At 41.3% G+C, this 13,681-nt stretch overlaps 1 protein-coding gene across 1 annotated transcript; it reads right to left on the bottom strand.

The window, feature by feature from the left end:
* Window positions 1-3,674: 3,674 nt before the first annotated feature.
* On the bottom strand, window positions 3,675-4,085 carry LOC145490474 (uncharacterized). Its single transcript, XM_081469588.1, has one exon. The coding sequence runs from the start codon at window positions 4,083-4,085 to the stop codon at window positions 3,675-3,677; it is 411 nt and encodes a 136-aa protein (XP_081325714.1).
* Window positions 4,086-13,681: the final 9,596 nt, after the last annotated feature.

Raw genomic sequence — 13,681 nt, 5'->3', positions numbered from 1 at the left:
TCAATTATTTTCAATACTCCAGTTACTTATTTCCTAAAGTATTTTCGTGCCAAATTTCGTGATATTCTAATGAGTGGTTCTCGAGAAATAAGCGTATTTCCGAGAGTGCAATTTTCATTCAATTGCAATTTTTTGACTTACAACGCATGCGCTGCATTTAACAGGGTTCTTTCGGTAAGAAAGAAAAAGCTGAGAATTGCTGGGTTCTTTGCATCATTACCTTTGCTATCATATCTTTGTAATAAAAGACTAAAGCCATCAATACGCTGCGTTCAATAATAGAGAAAAATAGCACAGATACTGCGAGTGTTGAGTAAGCAAAATGATCGCTCTATTTTGACAGCACGTTTGTTTTTTTGCAATCCTTGTGCGCGCGCTGAATTGCATCAGCAAAAGCGCGCGCGAAACTGTGTTCGGCCACCTTAAAGAGGGACCTTTGAACCTTATACAAAAAAACCTCACAAAATTGATTTTCTATTCCAGTTTTCAGATAAGATCATTAGTCTTCTTGTATTCAGTACTGAGGGTATTAAATAACAGTAATGAAAAAATCATTCAGATTAAGTCACTCTAGCCTCGGACTCCGAAGGGTCTTGGATTGGGAGCCGCATGGATAAACGATGGCTGTACTGAGACACTATTTAAAACATTTGTGGCCGCTAAACAAGCCAGTGTTGTTGAAGCTCTGGAGTATTCTGTTTCCTCTTTCTTTCTTCTCCTTTGCTCACTTCAGCTCGTTCTCCATTTCTCACCCTTGCACCGCGCTCTCTTTCTTTCTACAGAATGTGGCCTGTAGGTAGAACGCATATTGTCGAGGACTGCCTATTGAGGATATCAGAAGAAAGCGAATGGAACTGAATGAGCTTGTAACTTGGTTTTTTTCCTCACTTTTATTCAAGAATTGTTGTGCCCTCCTCAAATTATTCGCAGCTGATGAGTTGAGATCAGAAAGGTGGTGTTCTGTGTAACTCTCGATTTATCGGGAATTTCAGAAAATTTACCCTTGAAAATTTACCCTTACCTTTATTGCATGGTAACAGTACTTTTCCGTTAGATTTGGATAAATCCCCCCGGCAGAATTTCGAACAGAGGAAAACTAGCCAATCAACAAAATACCTGGGGAAAGCTCACGTGTACGATGCCGTCAACTACAACTACCAGAATTCATTTCGTTCTCCTTTATTATTAAAATGTTTTAACGACAATGCAGTTTAAAATGCAACTGACCCCAAATAGAATAAAAAAAAAGAAAAAAAGACTAATTACAATTTACTTTCTTTTCAACATTTGGCTCCTCAGTCGAATATCCATTAACGGCCACCTCTCTACAATGCCCACTTTTTTTTAGTCCCGGCAGACAGTCCATACATTCACTCTCAATCTAACCTCTCTACAACAGTCACCTCTCTACGACGGAAACGGCCAATAAAACGCGTCCCGACTGCCAAAATAACCTCCCGACAACGGTCAGTTAATCAAAGCCCGTTTGTAACTCGGATAATGACGTAGTCATTAATCCGAGATGTAGGTATGGATGGAACACGGCCTTCCTTCCTTCCTTCCTTCCTTCCTTCCTTCATTCATTCCTTCCTTCCTTCCTTCCTTCCTTCCTTCTTTCCTTCAGTCCGTCCTTGCTTCCCTCGATTCCTGTCAACTATCTCTACATCCGCTGACCAGTATATAAAGCGTTGGCAGTCGCTTGTGCCGAAGTCGGAAATATTTATTCACCAATTGATTTGTTTCTGTGGCAATGTTTCTTATTCGTGGATCGTTTCTGCACGGTCGACAGCGTATGCTTTTGAACTTGAAGTTCTCACTGTTAAACCTGTTCAAGACCGTTCAATGCTGGTCAATGGAATTAGCGCCCTGTATGATTGACCTGAACGTAATACCAGGACACAAGCCGCATTTATAAAGTAAGGTCTGATGTAACGTCTGTAAGGGGAAGTCTTTTCCATCCTATTGTGAGGGAAATTCTTCATCGTTTTTCCTTCGCAATCCTATCCGACGCTAGTGATAACTTAGGAGTCGATTAAGGCTAGCATGTTTTGAGTTCGAAATCGATCGATGTGCTGGACGAATTCTCGCCGGAATGACTAAAAGCTCCAGATGATTTCTCATCGGAAAGCAAACGCTGCTGTCCGGCAAATGTTTTTTAATTTAATGTCTTTTTAAGTATCGGAAAGTCAAACGTTGTAATTCGGTAAATGTTTTTCACATATAAACATATCCGTCAATAAGGAAAAAAGTTAAAAAAAAAAATAAAATAATAATAATAATAAGTTGTACCCCGTAGAATTTGAACTCAACGCCTCTCGCGTTCGCCGACCATCTACTTCGCTGCGCCACATTGGCAACTAAAAGAAAGTGGTGAAAGATATCGAAACGTATTCATTATATTGGTGTCTACAGAAACGCTGGGTTGTTAGAACAGCAGGCTCAAGTAAAAAAGAGTCGCGCGAAAGTCGTACGAGCTCGTACGAGTCGATGGCTGGTTCCAGCTTATCCTTCAAATAAGTTGTTGCTGAGCTCGTTCAAGTGGAAGTGAGTTATTTTTCTGGGAATTTCTCATTCATGCGTTCGTGGATCTGTTTAGATGTTTGACAACGGCGTCATTCGTTACGAACTCAATGGAGTTGAAGCCCCGCCTTGTGGGGGAAAAAGTTCAGAGTGAACTCCCCCGCCCTCTGAACATCAAGCACAATTTTATAAATAGATTACAATTTTTTTAACAACTGGAGCTTTCACAGGATTTTTTTATACCACTAAAGTCTAAGTGGCTTTTTTTCTTTCTCCTCATCTTCGTTTCCTTCCTTTTCTTGAAATCTATTGAAACACTCACTCATCCTCTTCGCTCCTTCGTGAGTGGAGTATAAGGCCACGTAACAACAAGTGCCATCCATCACGGTCTTGAGCTTCCCGCTCAACCCCATTCCAGCTTGTCCATCCCAGATCTTTCCTTTCGGCTTTAATGGTTCTCCTCCAAGTGGCCTTTGGTCTTCCGGGCGTTCTCTTGCTTTCAGGGGTTCAGGTGAGCGCAACTCTACAGTTGTTATCTTTCTCTCTCCTCAAAACGTGACCGATCCATCTCCATCGTCTGACCTTCAAAGTTTCTGAGATGGGACCCTTTCTAGCTCTTTCATAGAGTTCACGGTCGGAGATGGTGTACGGCCAAAATATGCCAAGGATTCTTAAGCATTTTCGATGGAAGACATCCAGGCGCTCCATGTCTGTTGATGTAACTCTCTACATCTCAGCGCCATACAGGAGAATAGAGATCACGCAGCTCTTGAAGATTCTCAGCTTGGTGTGCTTGCTGTTTGTCTTAGACCTCCAGACGGGATTTAGAGTGGCATATGCTCTTCTTGCGATTGACAGCCTGCGTGAGATGTCTTCATGTGACCCACCAGCTCCATGGACTGTGGCACCTAGGTAGATGAAGGAGTTGATGTCATCAACTTCTAAGCCATCAATGGAAATCGTGTCGGTGACCTTGGCGTTTGTTCGTAGCACCTTTGTCTTGGTGGTGTTGATACAGAGTCCAGTATACCTTGAGACCTGATGGAGGTGGCTGAACTTCTCTTGAAGATCTTTGTGCCGGCTGGAGAGAAGGGCTATGTCATCTGCATAGTCTAGGTCCTCTAAGACCGTGGTGAACTTCCCCCTTAGGCCTCTCATGCATTGGTGGTGTTCCTCATTACCCAGTCGATAATGATGTTGAAGAGAAAAGCTGACATAACACAGCCCTGCTTGACTCCTGTCTGTACAGGAAACCAATCTGATGTTCGTCCGTTTTCAACAACGCAACAGGTGCCTCCATCATAAAGCTCTTGTATGATGTCGACGAAGTTGTCAGGAATGTCATAATGCTTGAGAATGTTCCAGAGCTTGTCTCTTCTCACACTATCGAAAGCCTTCGTGAAATCGATGCTAGCGATGTACAAGGGTGTTTGCCATTCAGCACTCTGTTCTAAGATATTCCTGGGGATGAAAGTCTGTTCAGTTGACCCTCTTCCTCCTCGGTAGGCAGCCTGTTCTTGCCGCAATTTCCTCTCAACTCCATCCTGCATCCTCATCAGGAGCATTCTGCAGAAGAGTTTGTATGGTACTGAAAGTGAGGATAGCCCTCAGTAGTTGTCACAAATAGACGGATCACCTTTCTTGGGTATTTTGGCCAAGAGAGCTCTCTTCCAGTCAGATGGTGCTTTACACTGATCAAGAGTCTGATCGTAGATATTCAGAAGCTGTTCCAGGGCAACTGGAGGGCTGGCTTTTAGCATTTCTGCACTAACGTTATCCACACTGGGTGCTTTACCGTTCTTCAGCCGAGATATGACTTGTCTCAGTTCTTGGATTGTAAAGGGGCCAGTGTCCATCTCTATGGGATCGTCGCAGTCACCGAGCTGACACCCGTCAGGAAGATCAGTTTCTTCACAGGCCACATTCAAGATCTCATAGAAGTGCTCTTTCCACCTTTCAAGCACTTCTTCCTCTGTGGTGATGACTTTACCATCTTTCGTCCGTATTCCAGTGCTTGAAAATTAGGATAAATCTTCTAGCTTTCTATCATGAATGTTGTTCTCTGATTGGCTACGCTACTCACTATCAATTCTGTTATAGATAGTGAGTAGCGTAGCAGTGTGCACTTCTTAACAAAATGATGGCCACTTCTTTGTGTTTTCGAGCTGTCGGTGAGGAGGAAAAAACAATTAGATTATTCGCTCTCGATTTCTATGCGCGATTGGACTGCTCCCTCGTCAACTATCCCGTGTTATAGTGCGCCATTAAATTTTCTCCGATTCTTATTGGTTTAAATTGATCACGTGAGGTGATAGTGTTCGTCCGCGGCGAGACACTATCAGTCCATAGTGCCAGTCCCAGGAAAATACCAGGATGGATAGTGCTCGTCCGTGAAAAGTTTTCTGTAAACAAGCGGGCTTATGAAATTCTATTAAGTAGGTTTTTGTCTGTTTTCTTTTTCAAATTTTACATTTGGATTTCACAGCTTTCATCTACAAAAGTTGAAAATGATTCAATGTGTGTTTTGAATTGGCACGCGAAAGAAAATTTAGTGGTGAACAATAAAAACAATACAGTGTTTATGTCTCGGAACTATCGGTCTGGTAGTTGCCCGTTGGAAATTTGATGTTCTTAAAACTAACATATTTGCCCTCGAAGCTTCGCTTCCGGGCAAATATTTGTTTTAAGAACATCAAATTTCCGCGGGGCAACTATCAACCGATAGTTCCTCGACAGTGCATGGGATATTTAACAATTTGTCATCGATTGCTCCGAAAAAGCGTGATAATTGAAATCATACCTTCTTCGTCAGTTGTTCAGCCTCCATGTTTTCTGCGAACATGCAACTTGAACCCAGTCGTCTAAAAGAGGACGTGAACCACGAGTGAAATCCCCTTTAAACCCGCCCCCCCCTTTCATCTAAAAAAGTTGAAAATGATTCAAAGTGTGTTTTGAATTGGCACGCGGAAGAAAATTTAGTGGTGAACAATAAAAACAATACAGTGTTTATGTCTCGGAACTATTGTTTGAAGCTTTCCTTAATGTTTGAGATGTCTGTGGATCGTGGAGTAAATTCGGCGACTGAAGCAGCGGAAGGTGCAACCGGCGGAGTTCGGATGAGACATCCTAGTGTCACTATCGATCAATCCCAAGTCACATACGAGCGAAATCGTCGTTTGAAGGCCTCTAGAAGCGCTAAAGGAGTTATTACCCGTAGGCGAAATGAAGCGAGAGAGATGATGTCAGATTTTGGCAACCCGTACGACATTGAACAAAAGCTTGCAGAGTTAGACGAAGCGATAACAGGCTTCGAAGCAGCGCACCAAGCGTATCATAATCAACTGGATGATCGAAACGAGATCGAGGATTCACTTGAATACTACGAAGTTACAATGCTTCTTGCTAGCGATTCCAAAAGAATTATCGAGGATTGGATACAGAAATTTAAACAACCGTCGAGAGCAACTAATCTGTCGAACTTGGACCCCGAGGACTCAATTAGCAACGTTGGCTCACGAACTACATCAAAGGTTCCGCAGAAATCTAAGGCCAGTTCAAGAGCAAGCTCCAGATCTTCCAGACGAAGTTCGGTCAGTAGCGCTAGGATAGCAGCGGCGGCAAAAAGAGCATCTTTAACGGCCGAAGCCTCCATGCTACGAGAACAGCAAACCTTACAACAGGAAGAATTACGCCTGCAACAAAGAAAGCAAGAGTTAGCATTTGAGACTGAAATAGCTAAAGCCAAAGCTGAAGAGCGCGCCCTCGCAGAAGCCGAGGTGAAAACGCCCGGTTTGCCCCGGGTAACCCCCAGTGGGGGTGGGGGGAGGTTTGAAATGAATGGACTCGCGTTATTTAATAGGCCTTATCACGGTTTTCGACGTCATCTTGAAGGGTAGGCAAAACGGTCAGGTGTAGGAATCCCATGGCAAATAACTTTTCCAAAAATTGAATTTTACACAATTTGTGAATCCCAACGTTAAAATGCTAGGTAAAAGATTGTATTTACCAAGTTTGAAGGATGTAGCTTGGCTAGAAGACACTCTGTTAATTATTCTAATTTTCCATACATTTGTCTGTAATTTTTTTTTCCCTGGACCGCGTCTACTGGGCCAAATTTACAGACAAATGTATGGAAAATTAGAAAAATTAACTGAACGTCGTTTAGCCAAGTTACATCAGCAACAACAACAACAACATCTTTCATTTAAAGACGGTGAGTTTTAAAGCTAAAATAGGTTATGGGGCCGTGTAAAAAATTTAATAGGATAATAAAAGATTGAAAAATACAAAAAAGATATGAATAAAATCAATAAAAGACGACATCACTGTTTTGCGGTGACTTCTCACTAAAGTTGAAGTTTCTGTGGACGGGAGACTTTTTTGCCCTTTTAGCATGATCTCTGGCGCTGACAGCAGATGGTTCTAAAAGATTCCAAACAATGGATCCTCTGTATGATATAGAGTTTTTCATATAATAAGTTTCAAAACGTTGTACGCTGACACGATGTTGATGACGGAGGTCATACTTAGACTCTTTCCATTGGATTAATTGTTCCAAGCAGGATGGAGTGTGTGTGATTATAAATGTTATAAATTAAGGTGGCTATTTTGACCTTATAAGTGTCGAATAAAGAGTCCCACTTAGATATTTTTCTTACATCTACAGAGTGCATGTCGCGCGGGAGGCTATATAATATATAGATTTAGGCCAGCCTAAAAGCGTAGCTCCTGGGCCGCGTTGTTCAGAGTCAAATAACCCAGGAGAAAGGTAGAATTTTGATTTCAGTTTTGTAGTTTTGCGGCGCGGTTCTCTGTATATTGTTTGGCCTTCTGTTTTGAGCTTTAATAATCACTGTATACACAAAACAAAGCAGCCAAAAAACATTTGTATAGAAAAAAAAGTTATAATTCGGTTAACTTTTAATCCTTGGTTAGCGTTAACCGGCTTCCGAACAATCCTGCCCTGTTTTCAACAAGTTAACCTGAGATGAGCCCGCAATCCAATCGAAAACCAGCACTTGGTCAGCGGTCAACTTCAAAAAAACACGCGACCTCGATAAGCTGTAAACTTGAGCCCGCGATATGGTCACGTGATACTGGTCAGCGGATACCTCGTTTTGACAGGTGTCAATTGATCATAACATGGATGTCCAATATCAAAGAAGTACACGGTAAACCAAGACTGTATGTCTCTGTCAACCTATTATTTGGAGTATGGCGGCCATGTTGCGCGACTCCGTCGTCGTCGCCGTCGTGCGTACGCGCCCACGAGCAATATCGCTAGCCATGATGACCATGAGAAAATCAACTCATGGGTTTCCTTTTCTCTCCTATAATATATAGATTTAGGCCAGCCTAAAAGCGTAGCTCCTGGGCCGCGTTGTTCAGAGTCAAATAACCCAGGAGAAAGGTAGAATTTTGATTTCAGTTTTGTAGCTTTGCGGCGCGGTTCTCTGTATATTGTTTGGCCTTTTGTTTTGAGCTTTAATAATCACTATACACAAAACAAAGCAGCCAAAAAACATTTGTATAGAAAAAAAAGTTATAATTCGGTTAACTTTTAATCCTTGGTTAGCGTTAACCGGCTTCCGAACAATCCTGCCCTGTTTTCAACAAGTTAACCTGAGATGAGCCCGCAATCCAATCGAAAACCAGCACTTGGTCAGCGGTCAACTTCAAAAAAACACGCGACCTCGATAAGCTGTAAACTTGAGCCCGCGATATGGTCACGTGATACTGGTCAGCGGATACCTTGTTTTGACAGGTGTCAATTGATCATAACATGGATGTCCAATATCAAAGAAGTACACGGTAAACCAAGACTGCATGTCTCTGTCAACCTATTATTTGGAGTATGGCGGCCATGTTGCGCGACTCCTTCGTCGTCGCCGTCGTGCGTACGCGCCCACGAGCAATACCGCTAGCCACGATGACCATGAGAAAATCAACTCATGGGTTTCCTTTTCTCTCCTATATGAGTATGGGGCTCCGCTTGGCGGCCCTTCGGGCCGCCGGAGCTCCGCTATAACTCTAGCAGCCCAACAATGTATGAATTCCAAAGCGTTAAATTCGTTCTTATTTGTGCAGCACCCCTAAATTGGTAGCGCATATGTAAGCGTGGGTAAAATAACTTTAAAATATATATCTAAAAGCGAATTTCTAGGTAAAAAGCGACGGCGTTTGATCAGATTTAGCTTCTTAATGAACCCTCTCTTGAGCTCTGATATGTGTTTTGTCCACCTAGTAAGCTTGTTGTCGATGATTACACCCAACAGCTTAGAACTTTGAAGTCCATTTTATGAGTTGCTTGTTAATTTCAATCTTTCCAACTTGGTGAATAAAATCTTCTACCTAGTGTTTTAACGTTGCGATTCACAAATTGTGTAAAATTCGATTTTGGAAAAGGTTATTTGCCATGGGATTCCCATACAAACACTGTAATTTGCCTACCCGTCAAGATGGCGTTGAACACCGTGATAAGGCCATGACACAAAAACTCCATTCTCAGCCTTTCAAAAATCATTATCCGAGTTCACTGGCCAACAGCCACTTTAATTTATTGCAAAAGATCACCAAACTTTATTCGTACCACGCTTCGTTAGTTTCTGTTTCTCTCTACTTTCTGTTTTATTTATATATTTTGATTTTGTTACGTACAGGTTATATGCTAAAATAAACATTTTTTGAGAAAGGAAATGTTGCACCCTCCCCTCCCCCTCCCAAAAAAAATCAGGTGTCATATTACTTCCCTATAACGGCCATCTCTCTATGATGGCCACTTTCCTCTGTCCCCAAGGTGGCCTTTGTTGAGAGGTTCGACTGTATTCGTCTTCAGCATCTTGGTGCTCTTGGGAGCGTTTTATTATGTGCGAGCGAAGGTGCTTAGTCATACAACATTTTCATCTGTTTAGACCAAAATACTGAGCAAAATTGCCGTAAAAGCGTCACGCCTTCGAATTCAGCGTTTTTCCCCAGTAGCGGATCCAATATAGTGTGGCAAAGGCAATAACCTGTTGTGAAAAGGTGGGGGAAAGTGGGATCGAGTTACACGGAGAAGTAGCACTTGACTGAAAAAGAATCTGTTTCCTCCGCCTCACATTTTTACTCGAAAGGTAAGATTGCGAGAGGTGGGGTGTTTGATTCTTCTAGATCTGCTACCGGCTTATGGAGACCCATGATCTTGAAAAGGGGAGCTTGTTCTATTTTTTTTTTTTTAGTGAGACATTATGATTGCAAAGTTATTTTAGTTTGCTGATTTTTTGGCAGATTTCAAAAAACAACGTCGTACCTACAGCTACAGCTGAAAAAAATAACTCCTAGTGCTTGATCTTATCCATTGAAGAAATCAATCAGGAACAGGCAGGGTACAAGAAGAAATTCACGGATCAAAGTCAAAAGTTTATTTATTTCCACATTCACAAAGTGAATTTTTAATTTATTCATTCGACAATGATGACATGAAGTCGTCGAAACGTCATGTAACTTTACTTACCTTAATTTTCCTGCTAAAAGCAAAGTTATATGACGTTAAAATAAAAATACACATTCTCAGTACCCAGTTTACAAGCACAAAAATATTTAGGCTACAAATGAACGTTGCTTAAATCTTCCTATCATTGGCAGAATCAGGTTTACACACAAGTTAAAGGTTTGAAATAAAACGATGGGGCTAGGAGTAAACAATGGCCTTAAATGGAGAAAAAAGTTCCTCAGTTACTAACTCAGTTACTAACCTGTTCTGCATTACTTCACTATAATCTTGGCCTAAACTACTGTCACTTACATTGTTTACTGGTTGTTACTTAAACCACATGAAAAAAAAAGTGTAATGAAAAGTTTGAATAGTTATCTAAATTAAAAAAGAAATTGACGGAAAGCTTTATTAAATTGATCTTTTTCTTACCTAGGGTAGGTATCTACTGCCACCCATATCAGATAACTTTACGTTAGAGAAACCCGGTCCCTGAGGTTTTCATTGCTCTCTTTTTAGTGAGACGAAAAAGCCGACTTGTTACCGCTTCGCGGCTCAAATGCTCGGGTTATCTAATCGAAGGTTTGGCAATCGAACGCAGTAACCAACACCAATCGTTTGCTCGGGTTCGAAACAGTCGCGTGATAAAATTAGAATTGCGTGATAATGACACAAACTACTGTTCTTAACATCATGGGTGACAAATTGCTCCTTATAATAATTTTGGCACGAAGTTTCAGCGCTAATTTATAATTTCACATGTGAAATACAAAATTGCCATAGCAACGTTTGGCGCGAAATTTCTCCATACAATAATAAACAAGTCAAAAACCCACGATTGAGAGCGTGGTTTGTCACCTATGATATTAAAAGGTAATCAAATGGTATTCTCGTGAAATCAGGAAATAATTTCATTTGCGCGTGAAATTATTTCCTTATTTCACTCGTTTCCACTTATGGGCCACGGAACAAATCTATCCAAAATCAAAATCAAAATCAAAGTAAGACTAGTGCTGAAGAAGCGTAATAGGAGATGCTTAGAGAACACAAATAATTGGTGTAAACAAGGTCAAACAAACGGAACAAAGAATGGCTCAACGAGGCGAGGCCGGAAGACGAAGTGATAATACTTAATACGCACTGATGGCATTTACAATTAAGGTTGTGACAAAAAGAGAGATAAAAAGAGAGATACTATCTGCTCAATTGTTTTGTAAATACATGAGAACAACTGTGTCTAGACCCCCGCTGTTTGTGGCCATAAGAGAAGACTTTGTCTTAAAGAGCACTATAATTACGATATCGTCAGTGCCGTTAGCTAGTGATCGTTCATCAGGTTCATGTACGTTCCTGATGGCCTCTGATGGCCTCTGATGCTCACCGAAACTTTTAGCAGCTTTGGGAAAAATTACGACAGATGGCGAAAATTTTAGCGAGCAAATGAAACCGTCCGAAAATTATGGGACATTTTCAAAGTAAGCAGATCAATTCCGGAAATTCTAGGGAAACTTTATGGTTTTCTGAAAAAATTCGAAAAGTCTAGAACATCGCTCGATCGGAACTGAAAAATTTCGAAATTTTTAGGCAACCTTCCATCCGAACAGATCTTTTACCGAAATATTCCGTTGGGTGCCCCTGTCGGAATCGAACTCGCAGTAAAAGTTTGTCGATCCAACACAATCGAACCAGTATTTAACTGTCATTTTGTTCTCACGCTGCTTCCACGAAATACATTTTTTTAAAATAAGAATATATTTCATAAGAATATTGAGGCTGAAATTTGCGAAATTTTAAGAATATCTTAAGAATAAACCCGAGACTGAGAGTTTGAAAAGAATATAATTTTGTGTGTTGAAAATTTGTAAAAACAATAGAATGTTTTGAACTAAACCGTATAAAATTATTCCTTTCTGTAAGCGGCGAAACTAGCCAAAAAACAACAAAAACAGCACTAGCCTTATGTTCGATGCTGATAACATTTCTGCAAGAAATTATGCACGTTATGTATGCCATGGCAGCCTTTATTACCTGCAGTCTGGCTCCAGAATTACTTTAACACCACTAGACACCAAATACATTCGAGTTCAGAAATGTCATACGCTATAATCTAAGAATATTCACACGAATATTTTCAGCCTAAAATCGGCAGAAAAATAAGAGTATTCAGCCTCGGCCGGAAAAACAATATTCTTATATATAAAAAGAGTGTATGTATCAGGAGTACCCAACGACAGTTTTGAAGAAAATCCACCGTACGGTCCGCTTAACATTACCCGAGTGTCGCTACGTCAATCTTGTTTAATATTTAACTTTCCTGGGAAAAAAATACCCGCTCTTCACCGCCAGCAAGCAGGTTTTCGAAGTTCTCGGACTCCCAGCCAGCGCTCGACGTTGAGGTCGTCAACGAGCCAGTATGCTTTAAATTTGTCACCTAGCTAGCCAGCATAAGAAAAGTTTGCCAAAAGTTTGCCAGCATGTTCGGATATACCATTTTTTGCCAGTCAGCGAGCGAGTAATTTCAATATACCATAGCGAGGTACATTTCCTTAAAACTATTAATATAACAACGGATTTAGTATTGCGTACCATGAACGCAAATAGTACGTTAATGGTTTCATTTTTACATTTGACTGGAAAGTTTTTGTAACACTTAAGAGATTACACTTACCAAACAACAGTAAACAAAAGGGAAAGATAAAATGTGCTTAAAGTGTCCTGATTATCCTTCAGGGATCCAAGCTTCACTCTGAAAATAAATCGTTAATTCCCTCCAAAAGAAGCGTGAAGTATAAACAATGTCCATTCAGTTAACAGACGTAATCTAGATATTGATGAAGATCTATCATTGTTATTATAAGCACAACAAGCAACCTATCAATCAGTTTCAAACGCTTACATACGACAAACTTTCACATTCATTTCATTTCCCACAGTTATTGTTCCAAAAATTCAACGAACATCCATGCAAAGAAAAATTTTTTAGCTTATGAAGTAAAAGCAAGACAAGATTACAAAGCCCTCACTAGGCTTTGGCTACCCAGTGTCTGTCATTTTAAATTTCAAATGAACCTACGATACAAACAGACGTCAGTTACCTTTGTCAATATGACATTTCGTTGGCGAGAGGTTCAATACAGAACCCGGAAGGATTTGCAGCAAAAGCAATCGTCGGTTGTTCGTCAGGCGATCACCGCAAAAGACTCACGACAGAAGCCGCAAGGATTCGCAATAAAAGCAATCGTCGGTTGTTCGTCAGGCGATCACCGCAAAAGACTCACGACAGAAGCCGCAAGGATTCGCAGCAAAAGCAATCGTTGGTTGTTCGTCAGGCGATCACCGCAAAAGACTCACGACAGAAGCCGCAAGGATTCGCAGCAAAAGCAATCGGTCGTCGTTCGTCAGGCGATCACCGCAAAAGACTCACGACAGAAGCCGCAAGGATTCGCAGCAAAAGCAATCGGTAGTCGTTCGTCAGGCGATCACCGCAAAAGACTCACGACAGAAGCCGCAAGGATTCGCAGCAAAAGCAATCGGTAGTCGTTCGTCAGGCGATCACCGCAAAAGACTCACGACAGAAGCCGCAAGGATTCGCAGCAAAAGCAATCGTTGGTTGTTCGTCAGGCGATCACCGCAAAAGACTCACGACAGAAGCCGCAAGGATTCGCAGCAAAAGCAATCGGTCGTCGTTCG

Source organism: Orbicella franksi, chromosome 6 (genome assembly GCF_964199315.1).
Source record: "Orbicella franksi chromosome 6, jaOrbFran1.1, whole genome shotgun sequence".
Taxonomy (NCBI): Eukaryota; Metazoa; Cnidaria; class Anthozoa; order Scleractinia; family Merulinidae; genus Orbicella; species Orbicella franksi.
The sequence above is the reverse complement of the archived record's forward strand: the minus strand, read 5'-3'. Positions and strand labels throughout refer to the sequence as shown.

Coding starts and splice junctions, on each gene's coding strand:
- LOC145490474 (XM_081469588.1), bottom strand. CDS start 4,085: ATGCTCCTGATGAGGATGCAGGATGGAGTTGAGAGGAAATTGCGGCAA.